Source organism: Camarhynchus parvulus, chromosome 27 (genome assembly GCF_901933205.1).
Source record: "Camarhynchus parvulus chromosome 27, STF_HiC, whole genome shotgun sequence".
In the NCBI taxonomy this organism is placed as follows: Eukaryota; Metazoa; Chordata; class Aves; order Passeriformes; family Thraupidae; genus Camarhynchus; species Camarhynchus parvulus.
The window spans coordinates 4,178,854-4,202,944 of NC_044597.1; the positions used below are offsets into that span (position 1 = coordinate 4,178,854).

Consider the following 24,091-nt stretch of genomic DNA (forward strand, 5'->3'; position numbering starts at 1 on the left):
CTCGCCCCCAGCACCGCAGCTCCCATGGGTGTAGCTGCTCCTGGCGAGTCCCCGTTGCAGCCAGAGGGGCCCAGCTCTTCCCTGCCAGGGCTGGTGCAGAGCCCTGAATTGTGGGACCAAGGGGAAATCTGCAGGTGAGAGCAGGACAGAAAGCAAACTGGGGGTGACAAAACCCCCCAAGGAGATTTGGCTCTGCAGCTCCTTCCCATCCTGGTCGTGGTCACATCCCTGTGCTCAGCACAGCTTGCTCCGGCGCCCTGCCAGCCCTGTAAATCCTGTCCTGCGCCAGCCCAGCCAGGATCCAGACTGGATCCAGTCCATGGAGCTGACACTGGATGGGAAAACTGTTCATCACAGGTGGGGAGTGTGCCCCAGGAGCAGGGCTTTGGGAGGAGGTCCCCTCCTAGTGCTGGCAAAGCAATTTGGAGGTAGAAGGAACTGGGAAACATTTGTCTGTGGCGGTTTGTGCTGTTTGCAGCATCGGCACCAGCACCAGCCCTGTGTGGGAAAGGGAAGGGTTTCCAGAGTGGGAGTCCCCCAGAAAGGGCTACCAAGGGGCTGCCAGAGGGTGAAATGAAGCAGGAGACTTGTGCAGCATCCCTGGGGACACTGGTTTTACTGGGAGGCGTCCTGCAGAGCTGGGACCCTGCAGGTGCCATTGGGGACAGCCCTGATGTGCCCGGGAGGTGTCCCCCCACCCCAGCAGGTCCCAGCACTCGGTGCCACAGCTGTGCAGAGGTTTCTCTTGCATTTGGGTGAAATTCCCCATGAGGCTGGAGTGCAGCAGGGTTCTGGAGCACGCAAGCTGCAGATGCCATTCCTGGGTAATCCAGGAGATTAATTGGGGTCTGGGCTGGGAGGCAACCTCCAAATGGACCCTCTGCTCAGACTTGCCTTCAGCTCCAGCCCAGAGCTGATGACAAATGCTGAGGGAGATGGTGCTGGGGGGAATATGGCATTCACCACATGATCATCCAGCCCCCTGTCACATCCCAGCAAACCTGTCCCAGAGCCCAGCACTCCCCAATATCCTTTAAAAAATCCCCAAAATCAAACCAAATCAGAGCTCACCCCAAGATAAGGATGGAAGTGGCTCCATGTGGGCTGGATGACGTGGGCTGTGCAGCATTGCCACACACCCTGGCAAGGCAGCAAGTCTGGCCCCAGCCCAGCCTAGGCGGCTCCAGCACCAGGAGGGAATGGGGCAGCACCACTCTCTGCCTCAGTTTCCCTTTTCCTTCCCTTAAGCACTTTACTTTTTGAGCACAGGCGCCACAAAGCCCAGCAGAGTCTGGATTTCACCTTCAGCCCAAAGGCACAATTATCCTATAAAACATTAGGAGAATCATTAATGTGATGGGTTTCACCCCTGCTTCCCATGAAGCCAAGCCTTACACTCACTCCTCCTCTTGCCCCTTGCCTGACTTCAGTCAAATCTGAGCAAGGGTGGAAAGTCTCTGAGATAACTCAGGTCCCTGATAAGCTCCTGGGAAGGGATAGAGGCTGCAGCTCTCCCCTCTGCCTGCAGTGCCGGTCAGGGACAGATTGCCCATTAGACAGCAGAGAGTCCCCACATGCCTGTGGTGAAATGTCAAGGCTGCAGGGATTGGCCAATCCCAGCAAAACTGCCTCCACTGAGAACCCCTCTTTGGGTCCCCCTGTCCCCACAGCCACAAATTCACACTGAAATGGGGACACTTTCTCTCTCTGAAGAGCAGAGCAGTCCTGGGACTGTGTGGGCTGAGGTCAGCCACTGTCCCCACAGAGCTGTCCCCAGTGTCCCCAGTGTCCCCTGTCTCTGCACGAGCCCCACAGCAGGTGACATCAAAAATCACAAGCTCGGTGGCTCCCCACCACCCCTCTAAGCCTCGTGCTGTCTCTCCTGCCTCCCTGCAGACCGCAAGTTCCTCATTGCCAACGCCCAGATGGAGAACTGTGCCATCATCTACTGCAACGACGGCTTCTGCGAGATGTTCGGCTACTCGCGCGTGGAGGTGATGCAGCAGCCCTGCACCTGCGACTTCCTCACGGGCCCCGACACCACCAAGAGCTCCATTGCCCAGCTCACCCAGGCCCTGCTGGGCTCCGAGGAGTGCAAGCTGGAGATCCTCTACTACCGCAAAGACAGTAAGAGCCACTCCGTGGGGTGAGCCAGAGGTGGGCGGTGGGACCTGCCCTGCACTGGGGCTGTGGGAAGCCAGTGGTGGGACACAAACACATCAGGATTGCACCCAGGCTCAGGAATTTGCTGAGAACAAATCCGTGGTGGCTCCTGGTGGGATGGAGGCATCTCTGCTATCACGGAGCACATTGGGACCTTGAGCAATAGAGGGTGTTGTCAGATTATTTGGGAATCAGGTCATTTGTGAGTGCTTGGGGATGGCTCGGAGCTCCTGGGACAAGCTATGTCATTGCTTGTGGGATCCCTGCACCAGGAATGAGAATCCATGGAGAAGGCAGGCTTGGACACAGGTCTCCCAGTCTGTGCTCTGAGATGAGATGAGACAGACCCCCCATCTCTGCTGAGAGTGGGTGCAGCCAACGGCCTCAGAGCTGCCTTTCCAGTGAGCAGGATGCGGCTGTGCGTGCGCAGATGGAATTACGTTAAGATGAAAATGAAGCTTTGATGGAAAATACGAGTGATTAGTTCTAATACGGCAGGAAGTTAAATAAATATTTAGTGCTTGATGCTGCAAAACATCAGTGGCCAGGGCTCCCAGGGGCAGGGAAATGCAGGTCCAGTGCTCGCAGGAGGTTAAAAATACGAAGTGTTTCCTTTTTTTAACCTATGGAGCTTTCCCATTGCTTCAGATTGTATTGATGGGGCTTGGCTTGAGCACAGGGCTGCACCCCACTGCTGGCAGCTCCCGGACAGCCGGTTAGAGGAGAACCACAGGAAGCAAAAGGAAGAAGCAGGCAGGAACCCTGGCTCCCAGCCCAGCACCCTATCTTGGGGGCTGGCACCCAGGTGTCCTGGCCTCCCTCCCAGACCCTATCTCCCGGGCTGGCATCCAGGTGCCAGCGTATCGGAGTTATTCACTGGCAGCACCTCTGCGTGTTATCCCGGCGTTATCCCGGCAGGACCTGACCCTCTGTGGTGGCAGGATCGGGCCACTCGGTCGAGGCTCTTCCTGTGGGGCACTCCTGGGTGGAGAGGGGCCATGAGTGGTGCCAGGTCTGGGTGCAAGTCCCCCCCTGCAGCAGCTGCAGGGCCTGGCTGGAGCCCAGCGCAGTGAGGGAGACACACAGAGAAGTGGCACACGCTGTGCCCCTGCTCCCATCCAGTGCCAGTGGCTGTGCACTGGCTGTGGCAAGGACAGCATGTGCAGCCCTGGTCCATTTCCTCCCTCCCTCCCTCAGGATGGTTTCCCATTCCGTCCCTGGGGACTACTTGGCTTCTGAGCCTGATGCATCACCGTGCTCCCTGCTTTGAAGCATTCCTGCTGGGCTCACGGGATGCTCGGTGCTGTCCTCAGAGCCCTGCTCTTCCTCTAGGCTATGGGGAACTCTCATTGCAGCTCTGAGCTGCTTTCTTCTCTTTTTTATTAAAAAAGAGGGGGAAAAAATAAAAAAAGCCCAGAAGCAAACCCTTCATGTCTATTTTTAAAACCCAGCCCCACCAGCAGCATGCTTTCCAATTGTTTCCCCCCAGCACTCAGCCTGCGACCGCTCGGCCCATTATAAATGGGTCTTATCGGCGAAGAAAAGGCTTTTGCATTATAGGGAGCTGCTGCTTAATTAGCCAGCGGAGCTCCGAACCTGCCTGTCCTCTTTTTCATACCAGCAGCACCAATCTCCAGCCTCGACCTGCTGTTTATTACTGCGGTACTCCCGGCTCTGCAGCTCGCGGGGTTGTTTCCTCGCTTTTCTGGCTGACAGAGGCAATATGAAACCCAAAATCTGCCCGTTGGAGACACCCGAGCAGGGCCAGGGTGGGATGGAGGGAGGCAGGTAGGAAGGGGCCACCCAAGGGTGTCTGGGGTCAGGCAGGATGCTGAGAGATGGGGGATGCGTGTCCCTGGGGACAGCCTGGCTCCTCGGTCCCCACATGGATGTCCGTGCTCTCATCACCTGATTATAATTATAAACAGAGCCAAACGAGCCAGGGGTGCCAACAGTGAGCCCAGCTCCAAAATGGAACCAAGAATGGAACCTTCCCATGGGGGAAGGTGGGACGAGCCCACCTTGTCCCTCCCTGCCATCCCAGCCCCAAAAAGGCTTTGGAAAGAGGGAAGAGCCCGTTCGCAGCGCGTGTGGGCTCTAATCCCCAGCTCAAAGCTGGGAGATCAGTGAAAAGTTAATTTCCTTACAAGATGCTACACAGCTGGAGCTGGCCCAGACAGGGGGGTCAGCACGGGATCAGCTCCTGCTGCAGCAAGGAGCAGCCACAGCCCCCAGCCCTGCAGACGCACTGTCCACTGTGGCCAGGGCGAGCTCAAATCCTCCAGCATCCTCTGAGGATGACACTGAGGAGCTGAGCTGCAGCCAGGGCTGGTTTTTTTCCCTCCCTAGGTGGGTTTGTGCTTTGCAGCGAAGGCCGCTGGCCAGGGCTCACGGGGTCCCCAGAGCAGGAGGTGGCCACAGGTGCTGAGTGCCACAGTGCCAGCATGGCCTGAGCAGCAGCAGCTGGTGGCACTCGCTCTGCTTAATCTGCGTGAATGTGATGCTGATGAATATGAAAGGGGAGATGTGGCTGCGACAGCTGGAGCAGCTGCTGGGGCAGCCCCAGCCCCTCCACCCTGTCCTTTCCTAGGCAGAGCCCACAGCTTGTCCCCTCCAGCAGCAGTTCGTGTCAGTCCCCATGGAACTGGGATTAGGGACTGGGATCAGGCCAGCAAACTCATAACACTGCTGCAGAGGCCAGGATTTTCCTTTGGGAGGGTCAGAGAGTGATTGGGGTGCCCTGTGCCCCTCAGCATACCCCCCACAGCAATGGGGGCCTGAGCAGGCATGGGTTGGGAAGTGCCACCACACCCAAAGGGGGCAGGGGCACTCATGTGACTTGTCCCCTTTGTCCCCAGCCCAGGGCACATCCGTGGCACTGCCCCTCTCCAGCAGCTGCTGCCAGCAAGCCTGGCTAAGGCAGGGGGATGGATCCAAGCAGGGTTTCTCCACACAGCTTTGTAAACAGCAGCATGTGACGTGCCCAACGGGGGCGCTGGGAGCAGGAGGGCAAATCCCACCAGCAGCTGCTGCATCCTGGCACTGTCAGGGATTTGGTGCTGGCAGCCCCAGAGAGCCTCTGCTGCTGCCCCATGGTGGGGTCAAGGCAGCACTAAGGGGGCTTCTTGGGTGTTAGAGGAGTAGGAAGGCACAGCCAGCTGACAAACCCCAACCCCAAGTGGAGCTCTTGGCTTGTACAAACCCATGGGGTTTATGCCAAGCTAGGGCTGTTTGCTGCTTGCTGTTTGCTTTAAGGGTCAGTCTGTGACCTCGGGAAAGGCATGGACAGCAGAGCCCAGCTCCAGATGGGAACTTATAAACATCCCTCCTCACAATGGCAAAAGCTCTGGGACCAGAGATCCCGATCTGCAGAGCCAATTCTGCCATCCTTGGCACGGCTGTGCTGCAGCTCCAGGCACCCCCATTGCCCTGCCTGTGCCCCAGGGCCAGTGTGACCAGGGCAGAGAGCTGGAAGAGGCACATTTTTCATCCCCACAGATGCTTTTTGCTTGGACCTGATGTCCCATGAGCAAAAGGACAGGCCCAGATCATTCCCAGCACCTCCAAGAATGCTGCCTGGAGCAGGCTTTTTTTTTTCTTTCCTTTTTCCTGAGATCTCTGCCCTGGCAGAGCTAAGATGCATTTTGCCAACCCACTGTGTTGATCCAGGACCCCTTTTGGCTTCAGAGCATCCTTCCAGCTGCACCCAAAAGCACCCTGCTAGGCTTGCATCTTTCTTGTGGCAACATTTTGGTGGGTACCCTCAGCCATTGACACTCCTGGTTTTCCCTCCCCACTGCTGCTTCCAGCCAGCAAGGCCTGTAAGCACACAAATCCCTGCACAGGGGAACCTCTGTCCCACTGATGTTACTTAATAAGGTCATTTTTTTTGCTGTCCTGGTGTCCGGCAGGTTTCAGTCTCCTGATGCCCTGTCTGGGTGTGGGGAGAGGGTCCAGGGCAGACCCTGTGTTGCACATTCCCTCTCTGTGCAGGGGGATGCAGACCTGCAGGGGCTCACCCCAGGTCCCAAGAGTGACCAATCTCCCATAGCTCAGACTCTCTCTCCATTTTTTTCCATCCCAGCTCAGGGATTTGCTTTAGGGCCTCCCAGCAATCTGCACTTCCCTTTGAAGTTCCACCCAGCCCCGACACTGATTTATCCCAGGATGGGAACACAGCTTGGTCCTCCAGGCTCCTCTCTGGGCGTGCCAGCCATCCCCAGAGCACAGCTCTGCTCCATTCCCGTCCCCTCCGTGCCCTTCCCAGCCCCTCTCCTCTGCTCCTTTATATAATCCCACTCTAGCTTTAGCCACTGTGCCATGAGACCCTGCAGATTAAATCTCCCTGCCTGGGGAAGAGCTCCAGGCACAGATTAATAGCTCTCTTTTTTAATATTCATAACAATGCTGGCTTGTGTCCGGCTCTGGAAACCCCCGTGTCCTGTTGATTAGTTTAATACTGATGATACTGATGACAATACTGATGACAAATGCATTAACCACTGCTGCCTGCAGGGGATAAGGGGACAGGCAGGGAGGGCCCCCAGCAATGACATTTTTATTGTTATTAAGTGTTGGCTTTTATCAAGGTCAGAAGACACGGCGGGTCAGAGAGCACAAACCTCCAGGCACTCGCTCAGCTCGGGGGAGCTGGGTGCTGGAGGGTCAAACAGAAGTTTAGGGAAGTTCAGCTGGTTTTCCTGTGGGACCCTTCAAAGCAGCATCCCTGTCCTACCCCACCTGCCAAGCCCTGTCTGCAGCCCCCGGGCTGGGTTTCACCCCAGATGGGCACAGGCACCCTCATGCTGGTGGCCACAGAGCACAGGCAGGTTGTGAATCCCCCCCAGGGCTCCTCCAAGAGATCGTTTGGTGGCTGGATAAAATTAGATGGATGGAGACAGATTAGCTGAACAGCTGAAGGGGAGAGACAGGGAGATGGATGGGGACAGTGGATGGAGGAGCAAGGATGGGAGGGCAGGCCTGAGGTGCCTCCTGGGGCTGGCTCAGGGCCTGGCTTTTGGGAAGAAGGATGAGGAGGCTCAGCCTTCAGCAGAGCCCAGGCTGGCTCAGCATAGGGAAACTGAGTCAGGGCAGAGAGCGCCACGGCTCTCCCAGCTGCAGCCTCTCCACAGAGCTGGGGGTACCCCAAATCACAGCTGCACAGACCCCAAATCCTGGGGGAATGCCCTGTCTTTGGGCCAGGCTTAAGGGAATGTGCTGCTCCCATCCCTGACCCTGATCCTCCCTCATTCCCTTGACACCTCCATGCTGTGAGATGTGGGTCTGAGCAGGGCTGTGCCTGTTGGGACCAATTTTGGGGTGATTGCCCTGGTTTTGGAGGGGGATTAACTTTTGGCCAACCCTGAATTGGCCAGGCAGTTAGACTGGATTATTGCTGTAGTTCCCTCCCCACAGAAATTGTCTATTTTATTTAATTTAAGAAGGGATCAGTGAGGGGCTCACAGTGACATTGGCCAGGGCTGCTCAAGCTCAGCACCTCCCAGATTTGCAGGATCAAACCAGGCACCAGCTGCCACCCAAACCCACCCCCAGCCGCCTCCCAGCTGCTCCTTATATCCCTCCAACTGGATGTAACTGGGCCCAGTTTTCAGCTGTTCAGCACTGGCCATGGCATTAACCCTTTCCTGTGCCACACAGGGCCTGCCAGGATCTAGGACCCCTGAGAACAGCTCAGAGCCCATCCCCTCCCTCTGCCATGGAGGAACTTAGGAAGGACCTGAGGCAGTGAAGGAATGCAGGAGGGCAGAGCAGCTGAGCCAGGGTTGGGCTGTCTGGATCAGAATTCCCACTCCAGAGGGAAGCATGGGGTTGATGGCTGCCCATGCCAGTGAACCTTGTGGGTTCCAGGAGGTCAGTGATGCTTCAAAATCACCCCTGGGGGAGAAAAAAAACTCTTCATTTTCTAACACACCAAAGGAGAAAGCAGTGGGCTGAGCGGGCTCCCCTGCACACACCAGTGCCAGCATCAACACCGGCAGAGCTGTGGCATCCTGGGGATGGCACCGTGTCACCCCACGGGGCATGTGCCACCTCATTCACTCTGCAGCACTTACAGGGCACCTCTTCATCTAAAGAGCCCTAAAAATCCTGATAAAGGGAGGGAAAGGAGCTCTATCCTTCCTGCTCCACACAGAGCTAACCTGTCACGTGCCATGCAGCCCCCCAAACAGCTTTGCTGCCAAAAATCCACTCTCTCCTCCCCAGCTCACACATTTAAGTGGATTTCCTCTCCCTTTGGCGAGAAGTGGAGAGAGAGATAGAAAAAGAGAGAAAGCGAGAGAAAGAAAGAACAAACGAACAAATCCCAGCTGCTGGGGTCTTTAAGCAGGTTTCACCATATCCATTTCTTTCCCGTTCTTGCGCCTGTGTGTGTGTCCGTGTATGTGCACATCCCTGACGTCACAGCAGATTTTGAAGTTGCCCGATGCCGGCCATCTGCTCCTGATTACGGGAGGCCCTGAGCTCCTTAAAATTATACGCAGGAAGGCCGGCGTGCCCCTCCCGGCTGGAGCGCGGCCACGGCCGGAGCGGGAGCGCCGGGTCCGCGTCCCTGCCCGGCCGCTAATCCCCGGGCAAAGGCGGGATCAGCGATCTGCAGCCCTGCCGGGCAGGGAGCTGGCTTGGCTCCCTATGGCCTGCGATGGTACCTGCGAGCTCCATCATCTCTGGGAGGTTTGGGATAGGAGCCTGGGAGGGTTTACATCCACGTCCTGAAATCCCAGAGACCTGGGGAACAGGGCTGGGGACTGCCCAGCCTGTTCTGCATGGGATGGTGCATTTTTGAGGGGAGGTCTCGCTGGAAGTGGAGCTGTGCAGTCCCCTCTGTGAGCCCCCCTGCCTCGCTGGATCTTTGGCATATTTAACACTGGCTTGAGCTGGAGGTGCTGCTGTGGGGCAGGACCTGTGTGCGGGGTCACCAGCAGGGCCAGGGGACATTTGGTGTCACCAAGAGCATGGCTGTGCTGTGGGGGTGTCACTGGCAGTGGCTCTGGTTTGGGGGTCTTGCTCCCATCAGTGCCAAAGCAACAGCAGACAGTTCAAGGAAGGGACTCAGTGATTATAGGTTTTTTTGGAGGATTTGGTGGGACTAAAGCTGGCAAAGGAGGTGGGGAACCACCTGTGTCCTTCACTGGGTGCTTTGGAAAAGACCTGCAGGTGTTTTCAATTGCCTCTAATTGCAGACTGGTGCTGGCTGCTGCACGAGAAGAGCCACAGGGTCGAGCTGACATCCAACAGGAAAATCCCTGTGGATATATTTGGGATGCTCCTCACAGCCTCCATCAGTCCCAGGACACTGAGCCAGTCCTTGTGCCTCAGTTTCCCCGTGGCAGGACAAGACAAGGCCATGCCTGGCCATGCCATGCCTCTAGGGAATGTCCTTGGGGACTGGTCCTGCTGCCCACGTGGGCTCACCCCCGTTGCCTGCATCCCATCCCCAAAAACTGCCTGGTGATTGCAGGGCAATTAACTGCAGCGTGATTACAAGCAGGATGCTTAATGAGGTTAAACCACTACCTGGGACTTCCTGAGTTCTTAATTACTCACTCTTTAATTGCTGCTCTCAAGTACATTAATATAAATGACTGTCTGGGACAGAAAAAAAGAGATGTGATCAGTGTGATTGGGATGCTTCAGGGATATGGCCCTTTCCCAGGGCTCAGATCATGTTCCATGCCCACCAGCAGGGATTACATCCATCAGGGTGCTCAAAACCCCACTTTTCTGCCGAAAGAATTTGGTGCTGGAGGGGAGGGGGAGGTCAGGGTCTCCTGAGCAGCCCCCCTGATCCTGTCTCTGCTCGGCAGCCTCGTGTTTCCGCTGCCTGGTGGATGTGGTGCCTGTGAAGAACGAGGAAGGCGTCGTCATCATGTTCATCCTCAACTTCGAGGATCTGGCCCAGCTGATCGCCAAGAGCACCGGGCGGAGCCTGCACCGGCGCCTGTCGCACAGCTGGAACAAAGGTGCGTGCCCGGGGGCGGCGGGGCCGGGAGGGCAGCGCAGCATCCTCATCCCGGGGCTTGTTTGGGAGCACGGGGGGACTGAAGGATGCCTCTGTGTCTGGGCAGGATCCTGCATGGGAAGAGGTTTGTGTTTTTGCACAGCCGCAGCTCTGCCTGCTCAGGGACTGGTCCAGCCAAACGCCAGCTGGATGGGGAAAGGCTGTTTGAGCCAGCTGGGCTCCCCTTGCCTTCACAGCTGCCTGCATACACTTCCTGCAATCCCAGAGACCTGGGGAACAGGGCTGGGGACTGCCCAGCCTGTTCTGCATGGGATGGTGCATTTTTGAGGGGAGGTCTCGCTGGAAGTGGAGCTGTGGGGTCCCCCCTGTGAGCCCCCCTGCCTTGCTGGATCTTTTGCATATTTAACACTGGCTCGGGCTGGAGGTGCTGCTGTGGGGCAGGACTTGTGTGCGGGGTCACCAGGAGGGCCAGGGGACATTTGGTGTCACCAAGAGCATGGCTGTGCTGCGGGGGTGTCACTGCAGGCCAATGGCACAAGGATGGCTGCACTGCAACGGCTCAGCCTGCCCCAGCTTCAGGCTATTCCCCGCTCTCCTAGGCTCATCCTAGGGTTTTGCAGGCAGTGGAAAACTCAAATTCCCTTTTTTGGGAAGACTGGATCAAAGGGAAGCTGTGGTGAGGCTCTTGAGGGGATGTGGATATTCAGATGTTAGACCTGACAAAGAGCTGTGATTCTAAATCTCCTCCTTCCATACAGCCCTCAGTGCTGGTCAGCTCTACCTGAGCCAGGAAATAACCCCATCTCTGCCTCCATGATGACATTCCCCAGGGGTGCTGTTGGGAGGCTTTGGGCAGGCCTCAAAACAAAGCTCTGGGAGCAGCATGGGTCTGTCCCCCCTTGGCACATGGGGTGGCACAGCAGGACCAGAGCCAAGGCCACATCAGGGAGCCATGGGGACAAGTGGCCATTGAACTGGGGTTTGTGTGAGTCCCAGTGCATTCCTGCTCGGTCCATATCTATATCCTGGAGCATTCAGGTGTCTGTGGATGGCAGCAGGCACCAGCAGAGTTTTGTGTGGGTTTGTGTGTGCTCAGGGCAGGCATGCACACAGGAGGCTCGTGGATGTGTGAGTGTGAATGGACAGGTAACTGTGCATGTGTTCGTAGGTCTGTGAAGTGATGAGATTCATATTTTTGATGGGTTGCTTTAGTACCAGCTACCCTCTATGCATGACCTGCTGAGGAAATCCTAAATCCCAGCACCAGTGTTGCTTTGCAGCCCCACCAGCTCTCAGAATATCCCAACATATGATGCAGCCATACCCCATCCCACCCAAAGACATACCTTTGGCAGGAGGCACCCAAATCAAGAGCACCTGTCACTTCCCTGCATGTTGGATGTTGTGTTGAGCATCCCAAGGGATATTGTGTTTCTTGGGTTTCCCACTCCAGTGACAGGGGGTGTGGAAAGGCCAAAGCTGCTGGTGCCCCCCAGATCAGGCTCTTGTGCTCAGGTTTTCTGACTGAGTCTTTCATTGCATAGCCACAGGTGGCTGCGTTGCTGGTCTCCAGCTCACTGGTGTGCAGGGAAAGTTGGATGCCTTGGTTCTTCCAGCTGAAAAGCTGCTCTAGGCAGTGGGGATGGGGTGAGCAGAGGGAGCCAGTGTGGTACCCCATGGGCAGGGGCATTTCTGGGCAGGCTGGGACCCTGCCCAAGCAGCTCGGTGGTGTTTTGGGGCTGGATGAGGGAAGTTAATCTTGCCAAAATCAAGGAGCTCCTCAACATGCTGCTTTTTCCCAGGGGACAATGTCTTTGTGGAGCTCATGCCACATCCCATGCACCCCAGGATTTTAGGCCACCTTTTGTGCAGTTAGGGAGCAGAGGTTGGTGCTGCTGGATGAGCTTCAGGGCTGACCCAGGCCCTGAGGGTGTGAACCCAGCTGCTCACACAAACTCTGCAGTAGCAAGTGACCATGGTCTCCTCTAGAAGAGGACAAGTGACTTTGCATTGAGTGTCACAACCAGGGCCATTGGGCCCTCTCAAGATCTGGGCTCCTCCTCTCCTGCACCTCTCTCACAGCTCCTAGCAGCCCTGGCTGCCCTTGTCTCAGCCCCAGTCCCCCGTGAGGTGGTCTCCTGGTCCCCTGTGATGCCAGAAAGGGATCCTGGTTTTGTGGTCCAAATTCCCTCATTGAAAACTCAAAACAAATCCAGAAACAAAATTTTTAGAACTACTTTTTTTTCCTGCGCCTTTCTAAATTACCATCTCTATTATGTGGGGTTTCTTTCCCTAAAGTTCCACCAAGGAGATTTAGAGGCTCTATTTCCCCCGGGACCAAATCCCTTAATTGGCTTTAACCTCTTTAATTGGCTTAGGGATGCTCTGCACCTTTCCCATCTCACATCTGCAGTTGTAAGGAACTCTTCTCCAGCTCAGAGGATCTTGCTGCCAGGTCAGGGTCTGCCTTGAGCACGTGGCACTGTGATGGCATGGGAATAGCCAGTGCTTTGGAGGAGGAAGGGCCACACAGCATGTGCATCCCCCAGAGCCACCCAAAACTCTCCGTAGCCTCTCCCCTGCCCCGCCTCACTCCAGCCATCACATGCAGCTAGGTCACACCTTTCTCTCTTGTGTTTTGTTTTTCTTTTTAACAAGGTGAAGGTAGGAGTTTGAAGTTTAGTCTCCCGTCCCTGCGGCGCCTCAAAATCCAGCGGAAATCTCTGCCCACCAGTGAGTTTGATGGAGTAGCCATTGACTATGGAAAGGTAACCGTAGCCTTTGTCTGATACCGGCCCATGCCTCAGGCCAGGTCCCAGTGCTCCTCCTCGCTGTCCCCATCCCAGTCCCCCTTGGCTGCTGTGGTTTGGGCCATCTCCTGTGGCAGGGCAGGGCACGGGGGCAGTGCTGGCCCTGCTGGGCTTGGCCGTGTGGGCTGCAGCTCTTCCCTGCTGTTCTGCACATCTCGCGGCTCGAGGGGGGAGTGGGAGATGTGCCAAAGCTGGCAGGAAGCTCTGCCTCCATACTCCGCGTTGTCCAGGATGGTGGAGCTCCAGGGAGCTGTCCCCACCTCAAGGAGGGGACGTGCTGGTGGATGTAGGAGCATGGTGTGCTCTGAGCAAGGACTGGCAGGCTCATTTCCCCATGATTTCCTGGCAGGGAGCAGGCAGCACAGGCAGGGCCAGCTTCTCAGCCCTCCAGCAAAGATTGTACTTCCCATGATGGAAGGTGATGCTGTCACCAACCTTGAAAAGCTGCTGGTGTGGCCTGTTTAGAGATTGCTGTTCTTGGTGGCTTCCTGACAGTGCTCAGGGTGCCTCCAGCCCAAGACCTGTTGTTTTCTGAAATGCTGCAGCTCAAGGCTGTGAGCAGGAGGCTTTTGCTCTGCTAAGGCATCCCCAGGTGCCAGGGTCTGGCTGTGCTGGGTGTATCCAGGCAGCCTGGATGAATCTGCTTCCCCAAATCTAGATATAACGAGATGGAAGGTGCCTGTCTTCTCAGAGGTTGTGCCTGTGGTAGGTTGAAGATGTGTGTAGGGTTATCAGATGCTTTGGGTACATCGTTCCCACAGGCACCAGCACTGCCAAAAGTTCTGGGTACCCCGAGGCTGGAGCTGCATGGGGCACTGCAGTGTGGAATGGAAATGGAATGCAGTGTGGAATGGAAAATGTGCATTGAGGACAACCTGATGATGTATCATTTTGCTGGAGCTTGGTCAAGTGGCCATAGCCCAAAGATGCAGGGCCAGCCAGCAGCCAGCCTCTGCAGGGACCCCATCCTAAAACCTGCCCTAAAGGGCCTTAGGGATGGTGAGGAGTGCCACAGTTCCTCCTGTGGGTATTACTGGAGGTGCACGTTCTCATGGGTTTCTACTCCAGAAGGGGGTTGCTTTGCACACCCCATTGCAGAAATTAAAGTCTGGAAACTCTTCAGATCTCCAGGGAAAAAGGTTTAGCCATGGTTTACCGTGGCTGTAGGAGAAGGAGGAGCAATATGGCCAAATCTGCAAACCCAGCAGCTCCTCCGGTGCTTCCTGGGGCAGAGCACATCCTCCCTCATAAACACCAGCACAGGGCCTGGGCACTGAGCCTCAGTGATGGCCTGAGCTCTTGCAGCAGGGGAGGGAAGGGCAGCCCCAGCGGTGGGACACAGGGCCATCTCAGAGAAACGCATGGCACAGCAGGGACTCCAGGCAAGCCTGTCCCTAGGTCTCTTCTCTTGCTCTCACCTGCTTCCACCTGTGCAGCATCGCCTCGCAAACCTCCCCGCGGCCGCCCAGCCTCCGGCGGGAGCTGGCAGGAGCTGGGAGCTGCCAAGTCCCCAGGGACTCGGTCGCCCCACTCCAAAGCAGGTCCTGGTCCAGGCTGGAGATGACCTCAGGAGCTGCAGTGCTTCCCAGCCCTCTGCCTCTCCTCTTACCTACCCCGGCTCCCTCACCTTGCCCCACAGCACGCGGGGACTCCTTCTAATACAACGCTTTCTCCTGGCTGTCTTAAAGCCTGGTGGTGACTCCCTGATTTTGAGGGACTTGAAGACATCGCCCAAGGAAAACTGTATGCAGTCAGAGACCGAATCCCTCCTGGAAAAGGAGCGGAGGCCGAGCCTGGAGGCCGACCCCACCCTACAACACTCGTCCCCGAAACAAGAGCCTCCCGTGCTGGGCCCTCACCCTGCATGGGGTTTCTTTCGGTCTCGCCCTGGGGGCAGCTTCCACAGCCTCCGCAGGGTCTCCTCCTTGGACAACTTTGAGGCTGCGAGGTCTGAGTTCCAGAGAAAATTCAGGGAAAGGAGGGCAAACTCAGGTAGGGAAAACCCCGGAGCCGTCGGTTCTACTGCGGGAGGCAGGGTTCTGGCCGTGGCCCCAGCACATCTCGGGGGGGAGGTCTTGGTCTCTTTTCCCTCAGCAAAGTGGAGATGACCTGGGTCTTCTCCCCAAAACCCACTGGTCTCCGTGTGATTCCCTGCACAGGCAGGTCCTGCTCTGTAGGTAGAGCCATCCATGGTTTGTGTGTGAGATGTGAGACCGTATGAAGTTGCATTTGGCTGCCCCACACAAGGGGCATCCCGAAGCCATCCCACCTTCCCTGGAGGGAGGGAAGGGCTCTGCAGGCATGTGCAGTGTGAGCTGTGTCCATGTGTTGGAGGTGGGTGAGACACTGGCCAGGCCACTCTGAAGGGCTGGAGGGAACGACCCTCCATCATGCTATCCATGTACAGACCTCTGGACAAATTAGATGGAGGTGTAGAAAGAGAAGGCTCTCAGCTGGGGATGAGAGAGATCAATGTGTGGAATCTGGCTGTAAAAATGGGCTGGGGGTTCATGATCCTCCAATAGTCACAGGTTACAGACCCTCAGGAGGAGACACGATGTAGAGGGAGGGAAGGGGAATGAGCAGGGAGCAGGGTGGCAGAGGATGGCTGGTGCTAACTGGGCACCTTCACAACGTCTTCAGACACCTCCTGCCCACACCACCACTTGGGGCAATGTCAGAATGCAAGGGCAAGAAGGGGTAAAAAATTGAAAATACAACCCTGCCCTGCCTGTAGGATTTGGAAAGGTTGGTACACACTGAGTACAGTGCCTGGGGATCTTCCTGGAGCTCTGGGTCTGGGTACAGGCTCCCGCTCATGACAACATGTTGCCACAAGCCTGACCATGAAATGACCACCTACACAGCTTCCTCCCTGGTCGTGCCCTGGGGTGACCCAGAGGCAGGTCCCCAGGGAGAAATATCAGGATGCACCCCCACTACAGCTCTTCTTCCAGAGAAAGCTCTGACCTCCCTACCTGGAGCTGGGGGTGGAGGATGCATCTGACTCCTGGTTCAGTTTGGCCAAAACCCAGCACAGCAGCTCAGGAGCTTTGTTTGTCAGGCAAAGGGTGGAGGAGAACGACCTCCTCCTGTCTGTTTTCATGCCAGTTTTGGCATCTCTCCCTGGTGAATCTCAGTGGGCTGGTCCCCAACCCACAACAGTCACCAGGGGTAGCAAAGGACACTTGAGTGTCTCTGTGTTTTGGCAGCTGCTCTGAGCCTCCTGCAGGAGGTTTAATGGTGAAAAGATGAGTGAAGTGTGGGAAAAACAGCCCTCTCTCAGGCATCCCAGGCTGGGCATCCCACAGCTGATCCAGCCTGAAGAAGTCAAGCCTTTATGGCCAAGCAGATTTCGGCACCTTTTGGTGGCACCTTGTGGTGGTCCCCAGCTCCTGGAGGTCCTACACGAGGTCAGGGCTCTGGGGATCTGTTCCTGCTCACACTGCCCTTCTCAGTGCTCCTCTCCATCCTCTTCCAGAGGCTTCCCACGTCAAACCCAACCCCCCGAACTCCACGTCGGACTCGGACCTCATGAAGTACAGGACCATCAGCCAGATCCCCCAGTTCACACTCAACTTCGTGGAGTTCAACCTGGAGAAGCACCGCTCAGGCTCCACCACAGAGATCGAGATAATTGCTCCCCACAAGGTGATGGAGCGCACCCAGAACGTCACCGAGAAGGTCACACAGGTATGGGGGCCCTGAGGTGCCACCAAGGCAGTGGTGGGGTCTGGTGGTGGTGTTTGTGGGTCCCCAGGACAAGGGGAGAGATGAGAATCTTGCCTCCATGTTTCAGAAGGCTGATTTATTATTTTATTAATATATTCATAATATATTTATTATATCTTTTTATATAATAAATATTTATTATGTTTATTATTTTATTAAAAGAAAATTATATATTAAAACTATACTAAAGAAAGAGAAAGGAGACATCAGAAGGCTAGCAAAGAAAGGAATGGAATGAATAATAAAATCCTGGGACTGACCAGAGTCCCGACACAGCTGGACCTGTGATTGGTCACCAAGTAGCAACAATTCACATGAGACCAATCAAAGATGCACCTGTTGGTAAGCAACCTCCAAACCACATTCCAAGCAATCAGATAATTATTGTTTACATTTAATTTCTGAGGCCTCTCAGCTTCTCAGGAGAAAAATCCTAACAAAAGGATTTTTCAGAAGATACGTCAGTGCCAGTGGGGTGCTGGTGTTGCTGCTGGGGGACAGTCACAAGCACTCTGGTGGCTTTGGGAGGAGAGAAGCAGAGAGGGCAGTGACACCTGGAGATTCCATCACAGAAAATGCCAGTATCCCTGTGTTTGGTTATGCCTTCCTCTGAATGGCTGAAATTCTCATTTTAGCCCCCTAAACGAGTATTTCTGGCAATTTGTGGCTGGGGAAATACCAGCATGAGCTGCTCATGATGGTGGCCTTGAGGGGGACATGCGTTTGCCTGTTTGTGTGTGCATGTGGCTTCTTTTGTGGGGAGCTCTGGCCACGGTTCCTGTCCCCCAGCGCTGGGAATGGAGCCCCGAGGTGCCCGGCCGAGGACCTGGCCTGGTGTCAGCACACCGAGGGCCACAGGATCCCCCGGGAGACAGCAGGTGGCACTGCACTGTCACTGCAGGGGACACTTGCTGTCACCCAGGGGGACACGCATGGAATAGTGCATCCCATGGGGATGTCAGTGTGCGTGAAAGGTGCTGGTGTATCCCACAATGCCAGGTAAGGAGCTCATCTAGCCGTGGGGAAACTGAGGCATGGAGAGCCTCAATGTACAAAATACATCTAAGGGCACCTCCCACTGTTGCCAGCAGCAGCCCAGGGCAAATTTAATGAAAACACAGCCATCTGACCCAGAAAAGCCTCCAGTTTGCTCCATCAGAGTGGGGTGCTATGCAGGATTCTGCTTCTGTCTCAGAGGCAGCAAACCTTTAACTTCACAGCCTCCATGCACAGGGCATGGGCTCCCCACATCATGGAACAGTTCTTGTTTTCCCCCTGGCTTGTCCCCTTCATTAGTCTCTCTAATCTGGGAGCGGCTGCAGTGACCCAGGACTGGCCCCTGAGCTCCCCAGAGGGACAGTGAGCAGCCTCCACGCCCCGGTCCCCATCACAAGGAGCACACCAGGAATGAATGGTCACACCGGGGTGGCTGTCACAGCAGTGCTGGCCACTCACTGTCAGTGGCTGGGTGTGGGGTGATGGGGTCGGAGCTGGTGGCTGCAGCCCAATCTTCCCTTCACTTTCAGTCTCCAGGTGGGATGGGACAGGATGGACCTCTCCTCCCTGCTGCATCTGCCCCTGCCTGTCCACACCCCAGTGTCCCCCACAGCTCCTGCCCAAGCCACAGCTCCCTGCTCCTGGCTGTTAAATAATTCATGGTGAGGCAGAGACAGTGGCGAGACACCAACTAAAAATACCCGCGGGTGGGCAGGGAGTGGAGCCGGGCTCTTTGGGATGGTCTGGCCCTGCACTGAGCTGGCAGGGAGGGCAGGCCACCAGTGCAATGGAGGTGCCACAGCCTCACAGGCCTCTGGAGCACAGCTGGAGGCACATGGGGATGCTGTGAGGCTGGAGTCTTGTCTGCAGGTGGAATATGTCCCAGTCCCCCCATCTGGGCAGGAAGGTGCTGGGGACAGGGATGGGGGGCTGAGCTGCACCAGGATATGTGCTGGGAGTGACGCTGGGTCACTGCCAGCCTGCAGCCAGCACCACGGGCCTGATCCTGCCCAGCCACTCGTGTTTGAGGCTCTCCTGGTGATTCTGGAGTGCCCCCACCTCAGGTCAGTCTCCTAATCCCCAGCACCAGGCAAGGGACACCGGGCACAGCTGGGAAGGTGATGGGTGCCTGGGCACCAGGGGGCATGAGCAATGGCCTGGGTTAGCCAGGGTCGCAGGAGCCTCTCCCCCTGTCACCCACAGCCCACACACACCCTGCTCCCTCCTCCTCCTCCTTCTCCCTTCTGCACTCCCACGCCCACTGCCAGCACCCAGCACCCCACCAGGAGAAAGGGGACAAAGGGAAGGGGCACCCAGGGGAACAATGGCACTGCCACCTTCAGACTCCCAGGGCCACCCAGGCCACCCAAGGGTGATTTTCCCATCCCTTAGGGGCAGAGAGGAACAAGGCTGCGGCTGCTCCCTAGCTCTGTGGCGGTTTGCGTGCTCTTCTGGGGGTTGTTTCTTTACCCTTTTCTGCCTCAGATCTTTGGGGCTGTGGTTTTTTATTCATTCCTGCCTGGAAAGCAAGAGTGCTTAATCTGTTCTTGCTTCTGCTAGGTGCCAGGGATGAGGGGTAGGGCAGGTGCCCCAGCATAGGGAACAGTAGTTGGTGCCCTGAATTCAGAGCTGCCTCCAGCCAGGCAGAACAAGCATTCAGCTGCTGAGGCTGGGAGCACTGCTGGTTTTCCCAGACACAAGCTGAAGGAGCCCATCTCAGCTCTTCCAGGTTCATCCTAGTCTTGAGATCAAGCATTTTATCAGCGTTGCCTCATTCTCTTCCCCACCATCCCCACAGGAGCCGGTCCCCAAGCCCATGGTGCCTCATTCCCTGCACAACGATTGCTCTTGGGTCACTTTTTCCAATCCCTCCCCTCTCGGTCCCCACCGACGTCGGCGGCTCCCGCTGCTCCATTGGCGCTGCCGTCCCCACGGGGCCGGCATCGATCGCCTTTGATTAACGCGGGCCGGGCTCGCGGGTGCCCTTCGTGCCCATGCCTCCCACCCGCCTGGCCGAGTGCCTGCGAGCCTGCGTGGGCAATGCCCCGGCCCCAGCGCTGCGCCCGCCCTGCCGGACGCTGCCCGGGCCCGTGGGGCTGGGGGCGCCCATGGTGGACACCCGGAGCTCGAGGGGCAGCTGCCGCCTGGGGCGCAGGGCCAGCTGCAGGCAGGTAGGAGCAGGGGACACGGGAATGTCCGGCGTCCTGGGGCTCTGGGATGTGGGAGAGGCTGGGGCTTGTTGTGGGATGGGGGTACAGGGGTGGATCTGCTTTGGATCGCAGCATGAGGAGCCCTTGGGAGACCCTTGAAAAAGAAACCTTGATCCTTCCTGTCAGGGCAGGAGGGATCAGAGCCTTCTTCCAGGTCTGTTGCCAGAACCACGGTGATGCTCATCACTGTTGCCTTGGGATATGTGGATCCTCCTTTCTCCTCTCTTCTCTTTCCTCTCTCCTCTCTGTTGCAGCCCAGCAAAAAGCTCCCTTTTAGCTGGGGGCTCAGTGCCAGGAGGGAAAATTGAGGTGCCCCTCACCTTCCTCTGCAACTGGCACTGGTCCCACCACCACAGGGACACTGGGGGACAACAGAGCAGCAGGGGCAGGAAGGGGATCCAGCTGCCTCCAGCTCCAAATGAGCCCCTTCATGCCACCACCCCTCAGCACCCAACACAGGGCAGCCCCACCCCTCCCACACCCAGTGTCTTGTGTTGTGTCCCCACAGTGGCTTTAGAGCCACCAGGAGCTGGCATTGGTCCTGGAGGGGGAGCTGGGCCAGGCCTGGGTGTGTGGGGAACTCACCAGTGCTGTGGAGTGTCCCCATGAAAGCAGCGAGCCTGGGGACACATGACAGCATGGGAGGGGGCTCGCACCATCTCACCACTCGAGATGGTATTTGCACGTTGGTGGCCACGGGTGAGATGGGAAATGGGCATTGCCTGAGGCTTTGCTGCAGGTGGCCCAAGCTATCCCTCTGCTTGGAGGACAAGTGTGCCAGAAGGACATCAGGGGAAGATACTTGCTATGGCCAAGAAAGGCTTGCAGGATGCAGAATATGCTGTCACCCTCGGGTGACACAGCCATGCGAGGGCATCTCCAAGCTGCCCATCCCATAGCCCTGCACCAGGGACTCCCAGCAGTGCCCAAGCAGGTGGCACAGAGCTGAGGGCAGAAGGAGGCTCAGCAGCAGACACTTTCCTCTCTGCTGGGTCAGAAGGCCATAAAGTAGGTAAGAAGTTGCCCCAAGGGTGCTGTGACCATCAGAGACAGACAAGGACCTTGGTGTCAGCCACAGTGGGAACTGGACAAACACAGATGCAGCCAACAAAGGTGAAAAAGCTGTAGGAAACCACTCTGTGCTCCTTGATGCTCTACCAGCACATGGAAGTCCCTTGCCTGGTTCCTGGCGTTATCCAGCCTCTCTCCTGGTCTCGCATCCTCCTCACACCCCTCTCCTGGCAGGTGCTGTCCCTGGGCGCTGACGTCCTTCCCGAGTACAAGCTGCAGGCGCCGCGCATCCACCGATGGACCATCCTGCACTACAGCCCCTTCAAGGCCGTGTGGGACTGGCTCATCCTCCTGCTGGTCATCTACACAGCCGTCTTCACCCCCTACTCGGCCGCCTTCCTGCTCAACGAGGAGCAGGTGGAGGAGAAGCGCTGGGACTGCAGCTACTCCTGCGACCCGCTCAACATCATTGACCTCATCGTGGACATCATGTTCATCGTGGACATTGTCATCAACTTCCGCACCACCTACGTCAACATCAACGACGAGGTGGTGAGCCACCCCGGCAAGATCGCCATCCATTACTTCAAGGGGTGGTTCCTCATCGACATGGTGGCTGCCATCCCCTTCGACCTGCTCATCTTCCGCTCTGGCTCTGATGAGGTAAGAGCAGGGTCCATCAGGACAGGAGGGGACGCGTGGATGGACAGGGAGAGATGTATAAGAAAGGAAAGGGATGTGGGCTGTTTGACGTCAGTGGTGGATGGCTAAATCCATGGGGAGAGGGGTGGTTGGTCACAGGGTGGAGAAGGGTGTCTTTACAGATTTTTAAGCAGCTGGGACTTGGGATTTCATTTTTTAGGCTCAGGCAGCCCCTACTCTAAGTGTTCAGAGTGGACCCACTCCCCTTGTTGTGGCTGACCCAGCAGAGCAGGCTGGGGGCTCAGTTTAAGGGCTGACCCCACACTCCAGTGTGGGTGAATTTGGGGGTGCATTGCCGGGCAAACTCAAAATGTTGGCAATGGGATAACCCTGTAGTTACTGTACTGCCTGGAGACTGCACATCTGGGAGTGAAATGCAGCATTTTTGGGAGCAATGGCTGGCAAGGAGAGGACCCATCAGGAAACATGGGCTTGGCCTTGGCTCTTGTCACTTGCTCACCTCTAATCCCAGAGCTTGTTGCCTTTATGATCAGCAGAGGCAAACTGCCCTTCCTGTGCTGTGACTCATCTGACCCAGTTCAGAGGTCACCTCCAGGACAAGGTGATTCACACTCTAGAAATGCATTTTTATCCTTCAAAGGAAGCACAGCTCAGCTGAAAACATGCCTTTGGAACATGCCATATTTACCCTTTGCTGGTCCCTGAGGTGTCTCACCTCTCCCCCGCAGACCACCACCCTCATTGGCCTCCTGAAGACTGCCCGGCTGCTGCGCCTGGTGCGCGTGGCGCGGAAGCTGGACCGCTACTCGGAGTACGGAGCAGCCGTGCTCTTCCTGCTCATGTGCACCTTCGCCCTCATCGCCCACTGGCTGGCCTGCATCTGGTACGCCATCGGCAACGTGGAGAGGCCCTACATGGAGCACAAGATCGGCTGGCTGGACAACCTGGGTGACCAGATCGGCAAGCGCTACAACGACAGCGACCTCTCCTCTGGCCCATCCATCAAGGATAAATATGTCACTGCCCTCTACTTCACCTTCAGCAGCCTCACCAGCGTGGGCTTTGGCAATGTCTCGCCCAACACCAACTCCGAGAAGATCTTCTCCATCTGTGTCATGCTCATTGGCTGTGAGTGCCTGCGCACGTCCCGCTGTTCCCATCCCTGCTTTGGAGGTTGGAGCATCTTCCTCTGCCTGTGCCTCTTCTGCACAGACAAATGGATGGGGTGATAGAAACACATGTTTTCAGGTCCTGGTAGATATGGGGTTTGGGAATCTGCTGGTTCCAGGTCTCGTGTAGCTGGACATGCACCTTGCCATGTCCCGCTGAGCCCTGCCCTCTCGTTTCAGCTCTGATGTACGCCAGTATCTTCGGCAATGTCTCGGCCATCATCCAGCGCCTCTACTCAGGCACAGCACGCTACCACACGCAGATGCTGCGGGTCAAGGAGTTCATCCGCTTCCACCAGATCCCCAACCCCCTGCGCCAGCGCCTGGAGGAGTATTTCCAGCACGCCTGGTCCTACACCAACGGCATTGACATGAACGCGGTGAGTACGGGCAGGCAGGCCCTGTGTCCTCACAGCACCTTGTCCTGAACAACACAGCATCTAGATCTGGGTCCAGCCAAAGATTTCCATCCTTTTGATCAGGATAGACGCAGGAGACTTGGGAGACTGGCGACAGACTCTATCCATTCACCTCCTGCATTTCCACCTCCTGCATCCCCCTTTCTCCTTCTCTCCTTTTTCTGCCCATTCCTTTACATCTACCCAGAGGTTTTCCAGGATCACGAGCACATTTCTTGGTCAGAGGCTTGGTGGGGAGCTCAGAGTCCCTCTTGGCACTGAGCACTTTCAGGCTGGTGTCTGTTGGTGTCACAGGAGCGGAGCAGGTATCGATCCAGCTCCTCTCCACACCACCGGTTGCTAAGCAAAGTGCATCCTGCTCTCGCAGCAGGGAAAGGAGGGCATTTAAATAAACCTCGATCCATTTTAATTAGAGCCCAGAGAGGCAGCTGTTTGTTAGCAAAGGGGGATCAATGGCGGAGCTGTGCTGGAGAGGCGCCGTGTCTCCGAGCCTCTGTGCCGGCAGCGCCGGGGCTCTGTGGGGATGAGGATGCGGCTCAGCCGAGGTGTTCTGGGCTGGGGACTGCACTCAAAGCCCTGGGATTCAGTGCACAGACATGATGGCCCAGCCAGCAGCAAGGCAGAGGAATGAGAAAGGATAAGGCAAGGAGAGATATGAGACTTCATATTCCTGGACTCTTAGTCCTGGGCAGGTTATCAGCCCACTCATTCCCTGCTAATGCTCCTTCTTTTCCTTAAGATTTGATCCTGAGCAGCATCAGGACACAGATTTGTATGAATTCAGCATCTCCCTCTAAAGTTGCTGCTGCCACAACTGGGCAGCATTTGGGGGTTTGCTGCAGGGAGACCTTTGGGTTAAACCTCTCAGGTGGAGGAGACCATGGGCTGGACATCAGTGGCAATAACGAGAAGCAGTACCACCCTACCCAAGCACAGG

General features: G+C 56.5%; 1 protein-coding gene across 1 annotated transcript in view; it reads left to right on the top strand.

Annotated features, from left to right (window-relative positions):
* Nucleotides 1–24,091, top strand: part of KCNH6 (potassium voltage-gated channel subfamily H member 6) — a 31,069-nt gene that overhangs the window by 1,212 nt on the left and 5,766 nt on the right. Inside the window, 6 exon segments of the mRNA XM_030966098.1 lie at nucleotides 1,897–2,127; nucleotides 9,990–10,145; nucleotides 16,436–16,647; nucleotides 21,138–21,566; nucleotides 22,295–22,694; nucleotides 22,916–23,115. Coding sequence (XP_030821958.1) covers nucleotides 1,897–2,127; nucleotides 9,990–10,145; nucleotides 16,436–16,647; nucleotides 21,138–21,566; nucleotides 22,295–22,694; nucleotides 22,916–23,115 — 1,628 coding nt within the window.